At 40.6% G+C, this 22975-nt stretch overlaps 1 protein-coding gene across 7 annotated transcripts in view; it reads right to left on the bottom strand.

The window, feature by feature from the left end:
* Positions 1-22975, bottom strand: part of LOC106606551 (nuclear GTPase SLIP-GC) — an 83814-nt gene that overhangs the window by 22618 nt on the left and 38221 nt on the right. For 5 of the 7 annotated variants that reach the window (XR_006770165.1, XR_006770166.1, XM_045719887.1 and 2 more), the window contains exons 13-21: positions 18093-18353; positions 17366-17459; positions 16472-16593; positions 15463-15636; positions 11079-11236; positions 10863-10980; positions 7072-7180; positions 6607-6734; positions 5128-5212 (exon numbers count right to left, since the gene is read on the bottom strand). Coding sequence is in view for 5 of the 7 variants with exons in the window: in XM_045719887.1 (XP_045575843.1) it covers positions 5128-5212; positions 6607-6734; positions 7072-7180; positions 10863-10980; positions 11079-11236; positions 15463-15636; positions 16472-16593; positions 17366-17459; positions 18093-18353 (1249 nt within the window). In the remaining 2 variants the exon portion in view is untranslated. The remainder of the gene's footprint in view (positions 1-5127; positions 5213-6606; positions 6735-7071; positions 7181-10862; positions 10981-11078; positions 11237-15462; positions 15637-16471; positions 16594-17365; positions 17460-18092; positions 18354-22975) is intronic. The other 2 variants (XM_045719889.1, XM_045719890.1) reach the window with 2 other exon arrangements.

Here is a 22975-nt window from a genome sequence, read left to right as displayed (position 1 = left end):
AGATAACGTGCCACAGAATGCTGCAGCAGCCCGCAAGGTGTGCTGCAGAATGATGCAACTTTTAAAGGAGCAACCACTGTATATCATAGGCTATGTATTGGATAACAGCCCAATCATTTGGGCATTTTTTGGCTTAGGCTCATAAAATGTATTTTTAATGTAGGGCTCATAAAATGTATTTCATGATTGGCTCATCAGACTCAGGTAGCATCAGACTTTAATTTTCATGCCGATTTAAAGCTCTAATCAAATCCAGACATATTAATATGAATTTGAATGACACTTATGGTTTGGGTGGAAAATACCGGGTTGCCCAGGAGAAAAGTGGTTATTCTCGGGATGGAACATTTGTAAAATACTAGGAAAATATGCAACACTATTCTGTAGCTTATTCTTTAGATGTTTGGGGCTTCTGGTGAACCATGATGTGCCGGCATCATAAAAGTGACACTGGACTAGCGCACTTGCCAGAAACTTTAGGGTCTCTACAGATTTCCATCCAATTCGCAAATATTCTATAATCTGCATGAATATAATATACACGTTTCTAGATTACCTTTAGGAAAATTTGGCGCTGGACAACGTGGCGGTTAAGATTTTAATATACTGGACATTTGAGAAATTTACCGGACATGCATATGCATTGCGATCCGATTTGGCGCAGCCAGTGCAATCAATAAACAAGGGATATTTGCCAAAATTAGCCACATTCACTTTTCCTTAAATAGCCAGTAACAAATGACACACTTCATTTTGTTGCAATATATAGCATATGCAAAACGTTATAGCTAATTTCTTGTTTTTTAGGCTACTTTCCTAAAACAATAATTGTCCAGCTCACGGTTTAGCTGTCAGATTTTGATCACTAAATGCATCAGAGCATTACATGCATAGGCCTATAGGCTTAGGTGTCCACTGTATGATATTCATATAAAAAAATATATAGGCTATATAAAATTAGAGAAGCTTGGAGAGATATGGAGAGAGATATGCCGGCATTTCTTTATGTCAGATGGCTACTGCATCTCCTATACAGTACAGAAGGAGGCTAATTCGTAAATGTTCTATCAGAATATTGTGTATAAAGATGAGCAATATATTGTTAGATTATAGGAGTAACTTTGGTAGGAGTAACTTTGGTAGGCCTAAAACATTCTTCACCTCAATTTCAACTGTTGGTGCACACTGCCTTCATATCATAGGCTTGCAGCAGCTAAAGCTTAATAGCCACACCAAACAGTCACAAGTTTCTTCTAAACTATTAGCGTAATATCAAGTAAGTCAAAGGAAAATACGAGCAGGCTATTATATTGGGGAAAACAGCATTACAGATGGAATTTCATTTGGCCAAAGAAAATGGCTCAACAGAATGAAACAAAACACTTGCGAACTGGTTTAAACCTTCACAAAAGTTTTGAACAGGCTATATTGAATCATTACCAACAAAAGCAAGTGACTTCCATACTCAACAAATGACAGAAATAGACCTACTTATAATCTATCTTAAACCAAAATACGGAGCACACAATTTTAAAAAGGCAGCTTGAATTTAATTTAGCCAAAAAATGCCAAAAATGAAACCAAACAGGTTTTGCATATTTAAAGAACCTGTTTTGATTAATAAATAGGCTTACTCTAACAATGATATACAATAATGATAAAACAAATGATTATAAATACATTTCAGTTCCAAAATTGCCTCCTACCTGAATAGGGAGTTGCACAGTAGATTGCATTCTTCTCATCTTATTCCACTACAATTTTACAACTTATATTAAATTCCCCTTGTAGGCTTTTCACTATAGGTACTCTTTTTCCTCAAACTTCTGTTTTGCTTCAATTAAAAAGGGTTCCATCTTCTCAATCAACAGTAGCCTAGGCCAAGGCTCCTCTGTTGCTCGCTCTCTGCAGGTGCAGGTGCAGGTGCACTCAAGGCATGAGAGAATAGTGCTGATGTACGAATTCGGTGTGTAGGCTTTGATAGACAGCCTCTCCTGGACATTTTGGCCGGCTAAACTGTTATTTATTGGCTTAACATTTTTAGTTGCCAAATGCTGGCAATTAACAGCTCAGGGAAACCTTGGAGCATTTTCCCATCAGAGTAGTGTTTCCATCAATTTACTTGTGGCGGATAAAAGGCTGTGTAAATACGTAGTGCACATAAAAAAACACACGTTAAATGGGTTTCCAAAGTTTTTCAACTCCAGGCTTACTGATGGTTTTGTCACCAACAAAATGTGCGTAGATATCCTCTATGAGACCGGCGGGACGAATTCGTCCCACCTACGTAACAGCCAGTGTAATCCTGTGGCGCGATTTTCAAAACGTTTGAAATGCTATTACTTCAATTTCTCAAACATATGACTATTTTACAGCTATTTAAAGACAAGACTCTCGTTAATCTAACCACACTGTCCGATTTCAAAAAGGCTTTACAACGAAAGCAAAACATTAGATTATGTCAGCAGAGTACCAAGCCAGAAATAATCAGACACCCATTTTTCAAGCTAGCATATAATGTCACAAAAACCCAGAAGACAGCTAAATGCAGCACTAACCTTTGATGATCTTCATCAGATGACACACCTAGGACATTATGTTATACAATACATGCATGTCTGTTCAATCAAGTTCATATTTATATCAAAAACCAGCTTTTTACATTAGCATGTGACGTTCAGAAAAAGCATACCCCCCGCAAACTTCCGGGGAATTTACTAACAATTTACTAAATTACTCACGATAAACGTTCACAAAAAGCATAACAATTATTTTAAGAATTATAGATACATTGCTCCTCTATGCACTCGATATGTCCGATTTTAAAATAGCTTTTCGGATGAAGCACATTTTGCAATATTCTGAGTAGATAGCCCGGCATCACGGGCTAGCTATTTAGACACCCACCCAGTTTAGCCTTCACCAAAATCACATTTCCTATAAGAAAAATGGTCTTACCTTTCCTGTTCTTCGTCAGAATGCACTCCCAGGACTTCTACTTCAATAACAAATGTAGGTTTGGTCCCAAATAATCCATAGTTATGTTCCATCAGCGACGTTTTGTTCGTGCGTTCTAGACACTATCAGAATGGTAAATCACGGTCGGGCGCATGGCGCATAACGTGACCAAAAAATTCTAAATATTCCATTACCGTACTTAGAAGCATGTCAACCGCTGTTTAAAATCAATTTTTATGCCATTATTCTCGTAAAAAAGCGATAATATTCCGACCGGGAATCTGCAATTAGCTAAACAGACGAAGGAAAATACTGCACGGGGTCGAATCGGGCACGCGCCTAATTCCATTGTCCTCTGATGGGCCACTTGGAAAAGGCGATAATGTGTTTCAGCCTGAGGCTGCCTCGTCATCGTTCAGGTTTTTCCCGGGCTCTGAGAGCCTATTGGAGCCGTAGGAATTGTCACGTTACAGCTAAGATCCTGACTCTTCAATAAACAGAAGCAAGAACAACAACACCTTGTCAGACAGGCCACTTCCTGCATGAAACCTTCTCAGGTTTTTGCCTGCCATAGGAGTTCTGTTATACTCACAGACACCATTCAAACAGTTTTAGAAACTTTAGGGTGTTTCCTATCCATATATAATAAGTATATGCATATTCTAGTTACTGGGTAGGATTAGTAACCAGATTAAATCGGGTACGTTTTTTATCCGGCCGTGTAAATACTGCCCCCTAGCCCCAACAAGATATAGCGAATGTGCCCACTCTGGTGTTGACACGTGTACACTAGCCAACAGCTCACAGATACAGTGCAGGGACAGCCCACAACATGATGACATTATTATGGACTAAAGTGCAAGATCATTTTTATTTGTAAAATTGCAGCCAAGCATCGATCATCATGTCAACAGAATAAGACCCTTGGTATTTATTGGAAAGGAGCATCAAACTCATCACTGTGCACTTTCACCACCCTGTGAAGTACATCATAATTGATTTAATCAGTGACATTTTTTATCAGACATGTAGGCTACTTTACTCACATTAAACAGTTGCATGGAAACCTGGTTAATGTCTAGCCATGTTGAGGATGCTGGAATTATATTTTGGATGAACGTTCGCATGCCTACAGGAGTACAATAGCCTAATCAGATTAAAACACTGTGACTGGTTGTGTTCATGCCACATATAAAAGGTAATACATTTAAAAAGTTAAATGATCAATATTTAGGCTATATTGAAGCGTTAGGTTCTAGGTGCGTAAGGAATAGCCGTTCGGATTGGAGAGGAGACAGTGTGTGTTAAGCTTCCCTGAATAACTGGGCCTGCTTGGAGCACATGTGACCACATTATTATAGGAAGATTTGGGGGAATGATGAATTGCAACAGACAGCACATTCAGTATCCGAAGTAAAAATCCAGTCAGACTGGCCTGCTACTGTGCCTTTCTAGACCTTATAAACTGAGTAGTAGACCCACAATGGATCCAAATGAAACAATCAAATCACAGGGATTTTGTGGCATTATTCAAAATACATTTTCACTGCAGCCTAGAGTAGGCTAGAACGTTGTACTCACTTGAAAACAATAATGCAATTATTCATTGCATTGTGGTGTTGTAGGACAATTGTATTGTCCTTGAACAAGATCAATAGGGGAGGGTTTTTACTGTCTTTACTGTTCTTCCATGTACAATGATTCACCTGGCCTCTAAGCTACCTATCAGCTATTCCTATTTGTTCTTGGTGATTAATATAAAAAATGTATGCCACTTTGAATGTTTTTATATGTGGTATGATTGCTTGTTAGCCTATTGTCGATCTGGACAAACGATCCACCTACCACTATTGTCACTATGAATGGTGGCTAGAGGGCTGGATAGACCATTAGACTGGTAGACTATACTGACCTGTGGTACAGTAAAAAAGGAGTGTATAAGGGAAGTACCAAAACACCTTGACATAGGGGAGGTGCTTGCAAGCAGATGAGAAAATCTGGCTAGGATGAAAGAAACCAGGGAAAAATTACCCTCCACTGTGCCCAATGGAAAAACCACACAACCCAAAGCAACAAAAAAAAAAGTTTGACAACCCTCCCCTATTTTGGACACCCCTCCCCCCAATAAATTGCAATCTGTCGCTAAAACATTTGGTCCCTTTCATTTACCTGGGAGGAACGCGCTGTTGGGGGTCTTGAGTGAGAGATCCATTGACTCTTGTAGTTTACACTTCAGCTGCATCACAATGTGTTCCTAATGTAGGACAGAAATTATTATTTAGTCCACTCTCATACTAAGTGATTGTACTTTAACCACAATCATGTCTAAATGCTGTGCACCAGGTGTTCTTAAACTAGGTGCTTCTTGAGTGTATTTTGGTGTGTTTTCAAGCCGCAAATATCTAAATTCAGCATGTGCAAACATATTTGCTATGGTGCCCTGTGGAAACATGCAGATCCCAAGTAGAGTACTAACCTAAACCCATCTGAAAATGTTACACCAGCTCTGTCAGGAGGAATGGGCCATAATTCACCCAACTTATTGTGGGAAGCTTGTGGAAGGCTACCTGAAATGTTTGACCCAAGTTAAACAATTTAAAGGCAGTGCTACTAAATACTAATTGAGTGTATGTAAACTTCTGACCCACTGGGAATGTGATGAAAGAAATAAAAGCTGAAATAAATCATTCTCTCTACTATTATTCTGACATTTCACATTCTTAAAATAAAGTGGTGATCCTAACTGACCTAAATCAGGGATTTCTTACTAGGATTAAATGTCAGGAATTGTGAAACTGAGTTTTTAAATGTATTTGGCTAAGGTGTATGTAAACTTCCGACTTCAACTGTAGGCAATATACTATCTTTACTATTAGCAAACATCAATCTATCTGCTGTTTTAAATTGAAGTGTTGTTACATATACAGACATTACAAAACTTCATTTGAATGCTAACATACACGCCAAATGCTGCTATTCAAGGCAATATGGGCTGGAAACCAGTGCCGATGCCAAAATAGCATCTATGCAAGGTATTATGTGCTTGCAATGTTGCTACTGCAAAGAGATGTTATATACAGTACCATGTCAAATCCTTTTTTAACTCCATCTATATGACTCAGCTGATACAGCAATTACCGTAATGCTTTTGAATCAGCACATTTAGAAAGCTTTGAACTAAAGTGGTACCAACTGATAAACAATCCTGAAAGTAATAAAACTGTGCACCTACTGCCTGTTTTAATTAACTTTTGGGACAGAACCATATTTACATATTGTATTATCCAAGCAATATCGAAGCTCGTATAAGAAAGGCTTGTCAATACAAAACACTCCCCTAGATAAACGTATATGTACTTTTTGTTTTGATGGTTTAAATTGTTCTAACTTAAACTGTCAAATGTGTCCATGAAACTAAAAGAAAATATTACAGTTTTAAAATGAATTTCCTGCAATTCTACACTTTTTGCCATCGGACAGAGGAAAGCATTTGTTTTACAGCTAATCTCATGCTTTTGTTCACATTTTTCCATGAGGCTGAGAACATTTTGCAGTTTTAAAGCTAATTTCCTGCTATTCTACACATTTTGCTATCTGGTCAAGTGCCCTGCATGCCCGTTCGGTAATCCGACCCTGAATGTGCCAAACCTTCAGGTTGGTTAAACATTTCAGCATATCTTCCTTGGCCTTCTGGAAAATGTTGTTATTCTTCATGTGATGATGTAGCTCATCTTTCATCCGTTTCAGAGCATATTTTCCTGTCTGCTCTGATGCCCCTAAAACACAGTAATCATATTTTTTCCATAACCATTGTTACTTAATCTGCTATTAATACATTCTAAATACCTTAGAAAACATGTTACTTCCCAAATATCCTTGTAATTTTCATGACTAGGCCCCAATACCTTATCTCAGATAATAAATTGTTAATCAATCTATGTAACATAATAAAAAAATCCCCAACAAAATCTGTTAGTTTAAGCTAGAGATATCGTGTTTTTTTGCATGAGTTTACGAATGTGTTTCTATGGGCCAAATTCATTCCTTTGTCAAATATATAAAATATAACCCCCAAAAAATATATAGACCCACATTGTTAATTTCAAGACTTACTTATATAGCATCGATGCATGGAGTCCTTGATTGACTCGGATAAAGTGGAGTATAATTTCTTTTTTTTCTCACGGAGGTCACAGATTAGTTTTGCCTTCAACTCAGTTTCCTTTAAGATATAAAAACATGGTCAAGAAGACCCTCATTTAAGTTGAAGGGATAGTTCACCCAAATTACAAGTGGTTTACAGTCTATTGTTTTGTTTATGACTATCTCCAACGGCTAACTTTTTGCCTTAAAAAATGTATTTTTGTACTGCGCCTTCAGAAAGTATTCACACCCCTTTACCTTTTCCACATTTTGTTGTGTTACAGACTGATTTAAACAACACCCATAATGTCAAAGTGGAATTTTGTTTGTAGAACATTTTCTAAATTAAAGATGTAATATTTAACTTTTCAGATGAACCTACCAAATTCAAATAGAGATGTGATTTATAGATCTGTCATTCTCATTGAAAGCAAGTCTAAGAAGCGGTAGATTGGTTCTATGTGCGCCATTTCTATGCTTACTGTGCCCTAAGACATTTCTATACTTACTGTGCCTAAGTTATTTATATGCTTCCTGTGCTTAAGTTTCTATTTTTGAGTCTTTTACTTTCGGTTTTGTACACCAGCTTCAAATATCTCAAAATACATTATTTTTGGTTATACAGTGCCTTGCAAAAGTATTCATCCCCCTTGGCATTTTTCCTAATTACAAGCTGTAATTTAAATATATTTTTATTTGGATTTCATGTAATGGACATAGACAAAATAGTCCAAATTGGTAAAGTGAAATAAAAAAATATTACTTGTTTCAAAAAAATGTAAAACTGAAAAGTGGTGCGTGCATATGTATTCACCCCCCTTGCTATAAGATCTGGTGCAACCAATTACCTTCAAAAGTCACATAATTAGTTAGATTGCACACAGGTGGACTATTTAAGTGTCACATGATCTGTCACATCTCAGTGTATACATACACCTGTTCTGAAAGGCCCCAGAGTCTGCAACACCACTAAGCAGGGGCACTACCAAGCAAGCGGCACCATGAAAACCAAGGAGCTCTCCAAACAGGTCAGGGACAAAGTTGTGGAGAAGTACAGATCAGGGTTGGGTTATAAAAAAATATCTGAAACTTTGAACATCCCACAGAGCACCATTTAAATCCATGATTAAAAAATGGAATGAATATGGCACCACAACAAACCTGCCAAGAGAGGGCCGCCCACCAAAACTCACGGACCAGGCAAGGAGGGCATTAATCAGAGGCAACAAAGAGACCAAAGATAACACTGAAGGAGCTGCATAGCTCCACAGCGGAGATTGGATTATCTGTCCATAGGACCACTAAGCTGTACACCATACAGAGCTGGGCTTTACAGAAGAGTGGCCAGAAAAAAAAGCCATTGCTTAAAGAACACATTTGGTGTTTGCCAAAAGGCATGTGGGAGACTCTCCAAACATATGGAAGAAGGTACTCTGGTCAGATGAGACTAAAATCGAGCCTTTTGGCCATCAAGGAAAACACTATCTGGCGCAAACCCAACACCTCTCATCACCCGAGAACACCATCCCCACAGTGAAGCATGGTGGTGGCAGCATCATGTTGTGGGGATGTTTTTCATCGGCAGGGACTGGGAAACTGGTCAGAATTGAAGGAATGATGGATGGCGCTAAATACAGGGAAGTACTTGAGGGAAACCTGTTTCAGTCTTCCAGAGATTTGAGACTGGTACGGAGGTTCACCTTCCAGCAGGACAATGACCCTAAGCATATTGATAAAGCAACATTTAGGGGGTTAAGGGGAAACATTTAAATGTCTTGGAATGGCCTAGTCAAAGCCCAGACCTCAATCCAATTGAGAATCTGTGGAATGACTTAACGATTGAGGTGCACCAGCGGAACACATCCAACTTGAAGGAGCTGGAGCAATGTTGCCTTGAAGAATGGGCAAAAATCCCAGTGGCTAGATGTGCCAAGCTTAGAGACATAACCCAAGAGACTTGCAGATGTAATTGCTGCAACGTACTGACTTTGTAGAGTGTTCTGTTTTTTTTTGTCTTATTTCTTGTTTCACAATAAATATTTAGCATGTTGTATAAATCAAATGATACAAACCCCCCAAAAATCTATTTTAATTCCAGGTTGTAAGGCAACAAAATATGAAAAATGCTAAGGGGGTGAATACTTTCGCAAGCCACTGTAGAAAATACATTTCACAGCAGTTTAGATGGTACAGTGAATTCTCTGCACAATTACTGCTTGTTTTTTCACATAAACTGAAATTAGGCAAACTATTCAAATTTTAGCAACCGGGAAATAGCAACCGGGATTTCTACATATTTCTGCATATTGCATCTTTAATAAAAAATGAAAAGCTGAAATGTCTTCAGTCAATATGTATTCAACCCCTTTATGGCAAGGAGTAAAAATCACATTAGTTGCATGGACTCATTATGTGTTAAATAAAAGTGGTTAACATGATTATGGAATGACTACCTCATCTCTGTATCCCACAAATACAATTATCTGTAAGGTCCCTCAATCAAGTACTGCATTTCAACCACAGAGACCAGGGAGTGTTTTCAATGCCTCGCAAAGAAGGGCATCTATTGGTAGATGTGTGAAAATGAAAAAAAGCATATTTGAGCATTGTGAAGTTATTCATTACAATTTGGATGGTGTATCAATACACCAGTCACTACAAAGACAAAAAGGTGTCCTTCCTAACTCAGTTGCCGGAGAGGAAAACTACTTGGGGATTTCACCATGAGGCCAATTTGATGGTGTTGAAAGGTTCTGATATGAGAACTGAGGATGGATTAACCACATTGTAGTTACTCCAATAAAACCTAAATGACAGAGTGAAAAAAATCAAGCCTGGAATAATCCACAACATGCATCCTGTTTGCAACAAGGCTCTAAAGTAATGCTGTAAAAAATGTGGCAAAGAAATGTACTGAATCCAAAGCGTTATGTTTGAGGCAAATCAAACACAAAACATCACTGAGTACCACTCTTCATATTTTCAAACATGGTGGTGGCGGCATCATGTTATGAGTTTGGTCATTGTAAAGGACTAGGGAGTTTTTTGGGGATGAAAATAAATGGAATAGAGACAAGCACAGGCAAAATCCTAACCAGGAAAACCTGGTTCAGTCTTCTTTCCAAAAGTCACTGGGAGACAAATTCACCTTTCAGCAGGAAACTGGAGATGCTTATCAAGACGACTTTGAATGTTCCTGAGTCGCTTAGTTACAGCTTTGACTTACATCGGCCTGAAACTCTATGCCATGCATTGAAAATGGCTTTCTAGCAATGATCAACAACCATAGCCGCGTGAAGTAAGTGTGCTGAGGGTGCTGCAATTTTATTATTATATTTGTTTTTACAAAAGTAGCGCACTGGGACTTTAATTGTGCTGTATTAACAGACCCATATAGCGTCTGTAGCGCTGGCACCCAAAAAAAATCTGCCCCCCCAATCCGACTCTTAGAGATTTACCAAAAAAAGACTGACAGCTCTAATCGCTGACAAAGGTGATTCTAACATGTATTGACTCAGGGGGTTGAATACTCAACTAGTGTTTTATTTTTGAAAGATTTTTTATAAAATGTAACTTTTTTTGTGTAGATCGCTGACCAAAAATGACAATAAAATCAATTTTAATCCCACGTTGTAACACAACAACATTTTGAAAAAGTCAAGGGGTGTGAATACTCTCTGAAGTCACAGTACAGTATGTATGTATGTGTGGGGGGGTGTATGGTAATGTTGCATTTTCATAATAATAAAAAAAAATCATACCTCTGTCTTGAGGAATGTCAGATGCAGTGACACTTCCGGGTGCTCCCCAAACAAGCTGTTTGTGTCAAGGGTGAAATTATCAATCTGCTCCATGATTGGGCCATGTTTGCCCTCGTTTCTGAAACACAATATGTCCAAATCAGAAGAATGGTTACCAGATTTGATTGAATTTCTGTGTTTAAAAAAAAATGTTTTACTAACAATTAAATGACTTACGGGAAAAATGTCTTAAACTTTTCATCAATTAGACTTCTCATACATGAGGCTAAACTCTCATTAAGGTTTATTTCCCTTCTCCCTTTTGGTTTGTAGACGCCGCCATTCTTGCATAAAGACTTCAGAACTTTATGATATCCACTGCCTTTTTTCCCTTTCTGGGAATAAAAAAGAAAATATGTTCAATGTTTTTAACAGCATAGTATTATGCAAGCCTATGTCTGTGGGAGCCAATGCATGCTATTGTCAGAGAAATTTGAAAATCAAGACACTCAACACAGTCATTTCATGTATATAATAACCTACCACTCATGTCTGGTTTGGATAATGACGACTTGTGCATGTCACTGGTTTATTCTGTGTTCATGAGTGGCCCAGGAGTCCATGTTTTGAAGTGCAGACTGAGTCATGCGGGATAGACAAGTGCTTCTGTTGGTGTTGTTGGTCCTGTTTTGCGGAAATGAAGATTTGCAGTTCGATGGCTTCTGTCCTACTCGAAGTTGCCTACTGCTGTGCAAGTCTTGGAGTGCCAGGTGGATCAGATAGAGGACATGTCTGAGATGGCTGGGCTGGATTTTGCAGAACTTGAGGTTGTGCTCAAGGCTGTTTTTGAAGCGCTTTTTGGGTGCCTTTGTTGCAGCTCGACAAATAAAATCCTTATTGGGAGACGGTTTTGACGGTGTGGCCAGTCCATCAGAGCGGTGTCTTTATGGCCTCAATGCTGGTGCTGTTTGCTCTCTGCAGTACCTCCAAGTTGGAGACCTTGTCTTGCAACCGGATAATCTGGACCCACTCTTTCTAAAATTATCCGCTGCCATTCTTGCAACCCCTAATACCAGTCTGTTCAACCTCTCTTTCATATCGTCCGAGATCTCTAAAGATTGGAAAGCTGCCGCGGTCATCCCCCTCTTCAAAGGGGTTGACACTCTAGACCCAAACTGTTATAGACCTACATCCATCCTGCCCTGTCTTTCTAAAGTCTTCGAAAGCCAAGTTAATAAACAGATCACTGACCATTTCGAATCCCACCGTACCTTCTCCGCTGTGCAATCTGGTTTCCGAGCTGGTCATGGGTGCATCTCAGCCATGCTCAAGGTACTAAACGATATCATAACTCCCATCGATAAAAGACAGTACTGTGCAGCCGTATTCATCGACCTGGCCAAGGCTTTCGACTCTGTCAATAAACCACATTCTTATCGGCAGACTCAACAGCCTTGGTTTCTCAAATGACTGCCTCGCCTGATTCACCAACTACTTCTCAGACAGAGTTCAGTGTATCAAATTGGAGGGCCTGTTGTCCAGACCTCTGGCAGTCTCTTTGGGGGTACCACAGGGTTAAATTCTCGGGCCGACTCTTTTCTCTGTATATATCAACGATGTCGCTCTTGCTGCGGGTGATTCCCTGATCCACCTCTATGCAGACAACACCATTCTGTATACATCTGGCCCTTCTTTGGACACTGTGTTAACAAACCTCCAAACAAGCTTCAATGCCATACAACACTCCTTCCATGGCCTCCAACTGCTCTTAAACGCTAGTAAAACTAAACGCATGCTTTTCAACCGTTTGCTGCCTGCACCAGCCCGCCTGACTTGCATCACTACTCTGGACGGTTCTGAATACCTAGGTGTCTGGCTGGACTGTAAACTCTCCATCCAGACTCATATTAAACATCTCCAATCCAAAATTAAATCTAGAATCGGCTTTCTATTTCGCGACAAAGCCTCCTTCACTCAAGCCGCTAAACATACCCTAGTAAAACTGACTATCCTACAGATCCTTGACTTCGGCGATGTCATTTACAAAATAACTTCCAACACTCTACTCAGCAAACTGGATGCAGTCTATCCGTTTTGTCACCAAAGCCACATATACCACCCAACACTGCGAGACCTGTATGCTCTAATCTGCTGGCCCTCGCTACATATTTGTTGCCAGACCCACTGGCTCCAGGTCATCTATAAGTCTTTACTAGGTAATGCTCCACCTTATCTCAGCTCACTGGTCATGATAACAACACCCACCCGTAGCACGCGCTCCAGCAGGTACAGTTGAAGTTGGGAGTTTACATACACTTAGGTTGGAGTCATTAAAACTCGTTTTTAAACCACTCCACAAATTTCTTGCTCAAGAACTATAGTTTTGGCAAGTCGGTTAGGACATCTACTTTGTGCATGACACAAGTAATTTTTCCAACAATTGTTTAGACGGATTATTTCACTTATAAATCACTATCACAATTCCAGTGGGTCAGAAGTTTACATACACTAAGTTGACTGTGCCTTTAAACAGCTTGGAACATTCCAGAAAATGTCATGGCTTCAGAAGCTTCTGATAGGCTAATTGACATCATTTGAGTCAATTGGAGGTGTACCTGTGGATGTATTTCAAGGCCTACCTTCGAATTCAGTGCCTCTTTGCTGACATCATGGGAAAATCTAAAGAAATCAGCCAAGACCTCAGAAAAAAAACTGTAGACCTCCACAAGTCTGGTTCATCCTTGGGAGCAATTTCCAAATGCCTGAAGGTACCACGTTCATCTGTACAAAAAATAGTACGCAAGTATAAACACTATGGAACCACACCGCTGTCATACCACTCAGGAAGGAGATGCGTTCTGTCTCCTAGAGATGAATGTACTTTCGTGCGAAAAGTGCAAATCAATCCCAGAACAACAGCAAAGGACCTTGTGAAGATGCTGGAGGAAATGGGTACAAAAGTATCTATATCCACAGTAAAACGAGTCCTATATCGACATAACCTTATAGGCCGCTCAGCAAGGAAGAAGCTACTGCTCCAAACCGCCATAAAAAAGCCAGACTACGGTTTGCAACTGCACATGGGGACAAAGATTGTACTTTCTGGAGAAATGTCCTCTGGTCTGATGAAACAAAAATAGAACTGTTTTGCCATAATGACCATCGTTATGTTTGGAGGAAAAAGGGGGATGCTTGTAAGCCGAAGAACACCATCCTAACCGTGAAGCATGGGGGTAGCAGCATCATGTTGTGGGGGTGCTTTGCTGCAGGAGGGACTGGTGCACTTCACAAAATAGATGGCATCATGAGGGAGGAAATGTATGTGAATATATTGAAGCAACATCTCAAGACATCAGTCAGGAAGTTAAAGCTTGGTCACAAAAGCCCTGACCTCAATCCTATAGAACATTTGTGGACAAAACTGAAAAATAGTTTGCAAGCAGGGAGGCCTACAAACCTGACTCAGTTACAGCAGCTCTGTCAGGAGGAATGGGCCAAAATGTACCCAACTTATTGTGGCAAGCTTGTGGAAGGCTACCTGAAACGTTTGACCCAAGTTAAACAATTTTAAGGCAATGCTACCAAATACTAATTGAGTGTATGTAAACTTCTGACCCACTGGGAATGTGATGAAAGAAATAAAAGCTGAAATAAATAATTATCTCTATTATTCTGACATTTCACATTCTCATTTTTACTAGGATTAAATGTCAGGAATTGTGAAGCTGAGTTTTTAAATGTATTTGGCTAAGGTGTATGTAAACTTCCGACTTCAACTGTATATCTCACTGGTCATCCCCAAAGCCAACACGCCTACCTGGTTAAATAAAGGTGAAATATATATGTTTTTTATAATAGATCTCAGAATGTTTCCAGCTGTTTTATGTGGCGACTGTACAGATTCCAAATTTCACAGCCATACAGCAGGGTTGGGATGACAGCATACATCCTAGCTTGATGACGTTGGAGATGGGGAAGACTTCAGAGATGTACCCACTACAGAAGATCTTCCATAACCCCTCCCTGTTAACAGTGTCAAAAGCCTTTGAGGTTGATAAACATGCAATAGAGGTCCATGTTTTGCTAGGTATTCTTTTGGTACTAGCCTGATGGTAAATATCACTCTCCCACCCATAACTGATACCTTGCATAATTGCATCCAATGCTTGTTTTAATTCTGGGGGCAGACTTGTTAAAAAAAACATACTAGAACGATAAGAAGTAGAGCGGTAACTCCAAGCCCCCGGGCAGGTCTATGGTCCAAATGCCCCCCCCCCACTGAAATGTTAAATACGTAAACACCTGCAAAATTGTGATTTGCCCAAATGATAAGTGATGAAATATCTGCACACCAGAACAATCACCTCATTTGTCATCGTATTCCAGTCTGCTACCAATATCAGTTATGTTACGTGAGTCTGTCCATGAGAGATTACTCTCCCATTCACTTCAGTCTGAATCTATCTCAAGCTAATGTGAGTTACTAGATGTAAACCATTTGATTTTGGAATCCTGGTTGAGTCTCTTGATTTTCAGCTTTTCTGGCACTAACAAAAACTGACTAGCACGTAAATAGGGTGAGAGTGAAAAGTAGCTATTAAAGTTTTTTTAAGTAGCTTACTGGTGCTATCACTTTATTCATTAATTTCTCGCATGATTCTTCAGACTGTTTAACTCCTTTTGAGAGGCATTGTTCAAAAGCCGTATAAGTCTTATCCATAGTTTGACCAATGGACTTGATCTCATCTTTGAGCCTCTCCTCCAGAACCTGGCACACCTCTTCTTTGATGTCTGTCTGAAATCCAAACTCAACATAATCAATATACAGTGCTGTGAAAAGTATTTACCCCACTTCTAATTGTATTTACTCACAGATTGATGGGATGAGATGATCTGATACAGAACAGAATTCTATTAAGGCAAGAACCTCATACAAACGGTCAAGCATGGTGGTGGTAGTGTGATGATTTGGGGATGGTTTGCTGCCTTAGAACCTGGACGACTTGCCTTAATAGAAGGAACCATGAATTCTGCTCTGTTTCAGAGAATTCTATAGTAGAATGTCAGGCCATTCCTCTGTGAGCTGAAGCTGAAGTGCAGCTGGGTAATGCAGCAAGACAATGATCGAAAACACACAATCAAGTCTACATGAAAATGGTTAAAAAGCAAGACATTTTAAGTTTTGGAAGGGCCTAGTCAATGTCCAGACCTAATCCCAATTGAGATGTTGTGGCAGGACTTGAAACCAGCACTTCCTGCTTGAAAACAATTCCTCCACAACGATTTGAGAGACTGATCAACAACTACAGGAAGCATTTGGTAGCAGTCATTGCAGCTAAAGGTGGCACAATCCGTTATTGAGGGTAAGGTGATAATTACTTTTTCACATGGGAATTGGGTGTTGTATAACTTGGTTAATTAAATAAAATAAATATATTTTTTTGTTATAGCAAACTCAGGTTCCCTTTATCTAATATTAGGTTTTGGTTGGAGATCGGATAACATTTAGTATAAAAAAACATGCAAAAATCAGAAAGGGGGCAAATACTTTTTCACGGCACTGTAATACATTTATTCACATGCAAGGAGAGTGTTAATTACGAGAATTTGTTCTGCTGGAAGTACAATACCATGTCGCTGCTTTTGGCTCCTTGTATCAGAGAGAGGATCCCATAGGCTCCAGAAACATAATCTGAAATCTTTGTGCGACGATCATTGAGATTTCTGAGAAATTCCTGAAGTTTGGGTATTTCTGCAACATCAGTTAAAAAAATGTATATATTTCTTCCTTTGGTTGGTGTCAGTGTTATTTTGATGCTATTACTGATCCTGGATTCAAGTCTATCATTTCATTTTCAGATTTCTGTTTCAGTTTGATTAACTAATTTATTGATTAACTATTAACTATGCATACAAATCTTAAGTCAGGATTCAGCACTTAGTAGTGTTCAAAAGAGAAAGATATTCTTCAATAAAGTGAAATATTTCAGAGGACATGAGGATAGCTTAGCATGCTGGAGGTATGCACACTACCCAAAATATTTTTCAGAAAACAAGAACATGCCTTATTGACTATCATATGGTCTAGATCGGGGTTTCCCAAACTTGGTCTTGGGGCCTCACCTGGGTGCACGTTTTTGCCTTAGCACGACACAGCTGATTAAAATAATCAAAGCTTGATGAGTTGGTTGTTTGAATCAGCTGTGTAGTGCTGGGCAAAAACCAAAACGTGCACCCAGGGTAGGCCCCAGGTCAGAGTTTGGGAAACCCTGTTCCAGGTTACACTTGGATTAAGTTTTGTTGTTCTTGACTAAGATATATTGCATGTTTCATTTTGACAGATACTACAGGTAATATCCAAATAGGTATGCTGCTTAGGTGAAGTGTGTTGCTATGTAAAGCAGTTTACAACACAATACAATACACACAAATATTCTCAAAGAAAGCATAAGCATATGATAACAGGAAACAATTCGATATCTGTCTGTATGTCGTAGAATCAAAAATATGTTCAGTTATCGTACCTGTCTCTTCTTGTTGCAAATAATTTTTATTTTGGTATTCCGTGGAACTCACAGTAAACACCTGAAGGAAATCCTTTCCCCCACTGAAGTGTTTCTGAAAGGTGTTTAAGAGAGAATGACAGCAAATTAAATAATGTCCACACACTGACCTTTTGCAAACTCAAAAAATATATATTCATTGTGCTCATGCAAGCAGTTGTGCATCAACTAATTAAAATTAATAAAATAAAAAGTTGGATTTAGAAGAATATGACTGACAATTGTCTCACCTTATCATAAATAAAAAAGGTACCTGCAATTGTAGAAAAAAAGGTGCTATCTAGAACCTAAAATGGTTATTTGGTTGTCCCCATAGGATAACCCTTTGAATATCCCTTGTTGGTTTCAAGTAGAACCCTCTTGGTTCCAAGTAGAACTGTTTTGGGTCCAATGTAGAACCATTTCCACAGAGGGTTCTACATGGAACCCATTGGTTCTACATCGAACCAAACAGGGTTTTACTTGTGACCAAATAGGGTTCTCATATGGGGACCTCCGAAGAACCCTTTTGGAACCCTTTTTCCTAATTCCTCAATCTGTTGTCTTATTAGACAACAAATATGTGTAATGAATATCTTTACTAATCTTGCTCTCATGGAATTCCATGAAATTTCTATATATTCACCACTACAACATATGTGCATGTTGACAAACCACAGAATGCTCCTTTATGTCAGATGTAATTTACCTTAATTTCTTTTTTTTTGGTGAACTTGTCCCTCACTTGCTTCTTGGTTGTTTCATTTCTGCGCAAAATACAGGTGTGTGCATCAGCCTTTTGATTCTCATCAATGTAGTCTGTCTTGGTGCAGATAAAACTGATGCTTCGACATTCTCCCCCAGGTCCAAAGAGGCTAACGGTGCTGTCTAAAATATCCCATGATTCCTTTTCTGAATATGCTCGTGCAATGTCGCTTACAATCCACACAGCAGAGCAGTTTCCAACAAACTGTTGAAGTGTAACATTAATTTAGAACGCTCCAACAGTAAAGGTGTAATATACACAATATATAATTCATAACATACAGTGCATTCGGAAAGTATTCAGAACCCTTGATTTTTTTCCACATTTTACGTTACAACCTTATTCTAAAATGTATTAAATCGCTTTTTTACCTCATCAATCTACAGACAATACCCCATAATGACAAAGCAAAAACAGATGTAATTTTCTATTGCAAATGGACTAAAAATAAAAACAGATATTACATTTACATAAGTATTCAGACCCTTTACTCAGTACTTTATTGTAGCAACTTTGGCAGCATTACAGCCACAAGTCTTCTTGGGTATGACGCTACAAGCTTGGCACACCTGTATTTGTGGAGTTTCTCCCATTCTTCTCTGCAGATCCTCTCAAGCTGTGTCCGGTTGGATGGAGAGCGTTGCTGCACAGCTATTTTCAGGTCTCTCCAGAGATGTTCGATCGAGTCCGGGCTCTGGCTGGGCCACTCAAGGACATTGAGTCCCAAAGCCATTCCTGCATTGTCTTGGCTGTGTGCTTAAGGTTGTTGTCCCGTTGGAAGGTGAACCTTCTCCCCAGTCCTGAGCGCTCTGGAGCATCAAGGATCTCTCTGTACTTGCTCCGTTCATCTTTCCCTTGATCCTGACTAGTCTCCCAATCCCTGCCACTAAAAAAACATCCCCACAGCATGATGCTGCCACCACCATGCTTCACTGTAGGGATGGTGCAGGTTTCATCCAGATGTGACGCTTGGCATTGAGGCAAAAGAGTTCAATCTTGGTTTCATCAGACCAGAGAATCTTGTTTATCATGGTCTAAGAGTCTTTAGGAGCCTTTTGGCAAACTCGAAGCCGGCTGTCACGTGCCTTTTACCAAGGAGTGGCTTCCGTCTAGCCACTCTACCACAAAGGCCTGATTGGTCGAGTGCTGCAGAGATGGTTGTCCTTCTGGAAGGTTCTCCCATCTCCAAATAGTGTAATATGGTGCAGAAGAGGATGGCTGAAGTTTTACATGCTCCTAACCAATTGTGCAATTTTCTTTTGCGTTTGTAACTAATTTTACTTATTTTGTACATAATGTTGCTGCTACTGTCTCTTATGACCGTAAAATAACTTCTGGACATCAGAACAGCGATTACTCACCACGAACTGGAAGAAGCTTTTTCCTTTCCTTTAACGAGTCCGACGAGAAGGATATACTGCTCTCCCAGGAACAGGCCCAAATCCCCGTCATTTCCGTGAAGAAAAGACGGAGGAAAAGAGTACGCAGATCGGGCTGCCTTCTGAGAATCCGTAGGCGAGCAAGTAAACTCCCACTGCCATCCGTCCTACTTGCTAACATGCAATCATTGGAAAATTAAAATTGATGACCTACAATTATGAATATCCTGCCAACGGGACATTAAGAACTGTAATATCTTATGTTTCACCAAGTCGTGGCTGAACGACGACACGGATAATATAGAGCTTGCGGGATTTTCCTTTCACCGGCAGAACAGAAGCTACGTCTGGTAAGACGCGGGTGGGAGTGTCTTTTTGTCAATAACAGCTGGTGGGTGATGTCTAATATTAAAGAAGTCTTGAGGTATTGCTCGCCTGAGGTAGAGTACCTCATGATAAGTACCTTATGATGATATATCAAGAGTCCTCATCTATATTATTTGTAGCTGTCTGTTTACCACCACAGACCGATGCTGGCACTAAGACCACACTCAACCAACTCTGTAAGGCCATAAGCAAACAAGAAAATGCTCATCCAGAAGTGGCACTCCTAGTGGCCAGGGACTTTAATGCAGGCAAACCTAAAACAGATTTGCCACATTTTTACCAGCATGTCACATGTGCAACCAGAGGGCAAAAAAATTGAGACCACCTTTACTCCACACACAGAGATTTATACAAAGCTCTCCCCACCCTGCATTTGGCTAATCTGACCATAATTCTATCCTCCTGATTCCTGCTTACAAGCAAAAACTAAAGCAGGAAGAACCAGTGACTCGCTCAATACGGAAGTGGTCAGATGACACGGATGCTACGTTACAGGACTGCTTTGCTAGCACAGACTGGAATATGTTCCGGGATTCATCCAATGGCATTGAGGAGTGTACCACCTCAGTCATCGGCTTCATCAATAAGTGCATCGATGACGTCGACCCCACAGTGACCGTACATACATATCCCAACCAGAAGCCATGGATTACAGGCAACATCCGCATCGAGCTAAAGACTAGAGCTGCCGCTTTCAAGGAGTGGGACACTAATCCGGACGCTTATAAGAATTGACATTGAATCCTACTACACCGGCTCTGACGCTCGTCAGATGTGGCAGGGCGTGAAAACTATTACGGAATACAAAGGGAAACCCAGACGCGAGCTGCTCAGTGACGCGAGCCAACCAGATGAGCTAAAACCTTTTATGCTCGTTTCGAGGCAAGCAACACTGAAGCACGCACAAGAGCACCAGCTGTTCTGGATGACTGTGATAACGCTCTCGGTTCCGATGTGAGCAAGACCTTTAAACTGGCCAACATTCACAAAGCTGCTGGGCCAGATGGACGTGTACTCAAAGCATGCACGGACCAATTGGCAAGTGTCTTCACTGACATTTTCAACCTCTTCCTGACAGTCTGTAATACCTACATGTTTCAAGCAGACCACCATAGTCCCTGTACCCAAGGAAGGGAACGTAACCTGCCTAAATGATTACTGCTCCATAGCACTCACGTCGGTTGCCATGAAGTGCTTTGAAAGGCTGGTCATGGCTCACATCAACAGCATCCTCCCGGGCACCCTAGACTGACTGCAATTTGACTGCAATTTGCCCAACAGATCTACAGATGATGCAATCTCAATTGCACTCCACACTGCCCTTTCCCACCTGGACAAAAGCAACACCTATGTGAGAATGCTGTTCATTGACTAAGCTCAGCATTCAACACCATAGTGCCTACAAAGCTCATCACTAAGCTAAGGACCCTGGGACTAAACACCTCCCTCTGCAACTGGATCCTGGACTTCCTGACAGGCCGTCCCCAGGTAGTAAAGGTAGGCAACAACATGTCTGCCACGCTGATCCTCAACACTGGGGCCCCTCAGGGGTGTGTACTTTGTCCCCTCCTGTACTCTCTGTTCACCCATGACAGCGTGGCCAAACACGACTCTAACACCATCAAGATTGCTGACGAGACAACAGTGGTTGGCCTGATCACCAACGACGATGAGACAACCTATAGGGAGGAGGTCAGAGAACTGGCAGTGTGGTGCAAGGACAACAACCTCTCCCTCAATGTGAGCAAGACAAAGGATCTGACCGTGGACTACAGGAAAACAGGTCCCCATTAAGATCAACGGAGCTGTAGTAGAGTGGGTCCAGAGTTTCAAGTTCCTTGGTGTCCATATCACCAACGAACTATCACGGTCCAAACACACCAAGACAGTCGTGAAGAGGGCACAACAAAACCTTTTCCCCCTCAGGAGACTGAAAAGATTTGGCATGGGTCCCCAGATCCTCAAAGTTCTACAACTGCACAATCGAGAGCATCCTGACCAGTTGCATCACCGCCTGGTATGGCAACTGCTCGGCATCTGACCGTAAGGTGCTACAGAGGGTAGTATGTACAGCTCAGTACATCACTGGGGCCAAGCTTCCTTCCATCCAGGACCCATATAATAGGCGATGTCCAGTCACCCAAGTTAGAATCTTTTCTCTGCTACCGCACGGCAAGCGGTACCGGAGCGCCAAGTCTAGGACCAAAAGACTCCTTAACAGCTTCTACCCCCAAGCCATAAGACTGAACAATTAATCAACTATTATATTGACCCCCCCCATCTGTTTTGTACACTGCTGCTACTCGCTGTTTATTCTTATATTTTTTTTACCTTTATTTAACTAGGCAAGTCAGTTAAGAACAAATTCTTATTTTCAATGACGGCCTAGGAAAGGTGGGTTAACTGCCTTGTTCAGGGGCAGAACAACAGATTTTTACCTTGTCAGCTCGGGGATTCGATCTTGCAACCTTTCGATTACAAGTCCAACGGTCTAACCACAGTCACTTCACCCCAACCTACATGTACAAATTACCTCAACTAACCTATACACTGACTCGGTACCTGTACCCCTGTATATATCCTCGTTATTGTTACGTTATTGTGTTACTTTTTATATAATTTAAAAAAAAAATGTTTTACTCTAGTTTATTTGGTAAATATTTTCTTAAAACTCCTTGAACTGCACTGTTGGTTAAGGGCTTGTGTCACGATTCCCACCGACGGATCGCCCTGCGCCTCGCCCTCCGGGTCGACCTCGAGGCCGGCGTCAGGAGGGGGGTACTGTCACGATTCCCACCGACGGTGGCGCCCCCTCCTGCTCGGGTGGCGCTCGGCGGTCGTCGTCACCGGCCTATTAGCTGCCACCGATTCCCTTTTGCTTTTCCCTTTTTTTATTTTGTGACACCTGTGGTCAATTAGCCATTAGAGGGGCTATTTAGTTTAGCTGGTCCGCTCCTGTTCGTGTGCGGGATTAATGATCTGTTTCTTGTTAGACGGCTTATGTTCGTGTCGACGTTGTTGGACGCCGTATGTATTTTCTCCCCTGTGTGTGGGAACATT

This window comes from Salmo salar, chromosome ssa06, assembly GCF_905237065.1.
Source record: "Salmo salar chromosome ssa06, Ssal_v3.1, whole genome shotgun sequence".
NCBI lineage: Eukaryota > Metazoa > Chordata > Actinopteri > Salmoniformes > Salmonidae > Salmo > Salmo salar.
Note: the sequence above shows the minus strand (reverse complement) of the source record. Positions and strands in the feature narration are given on the sequence as shown.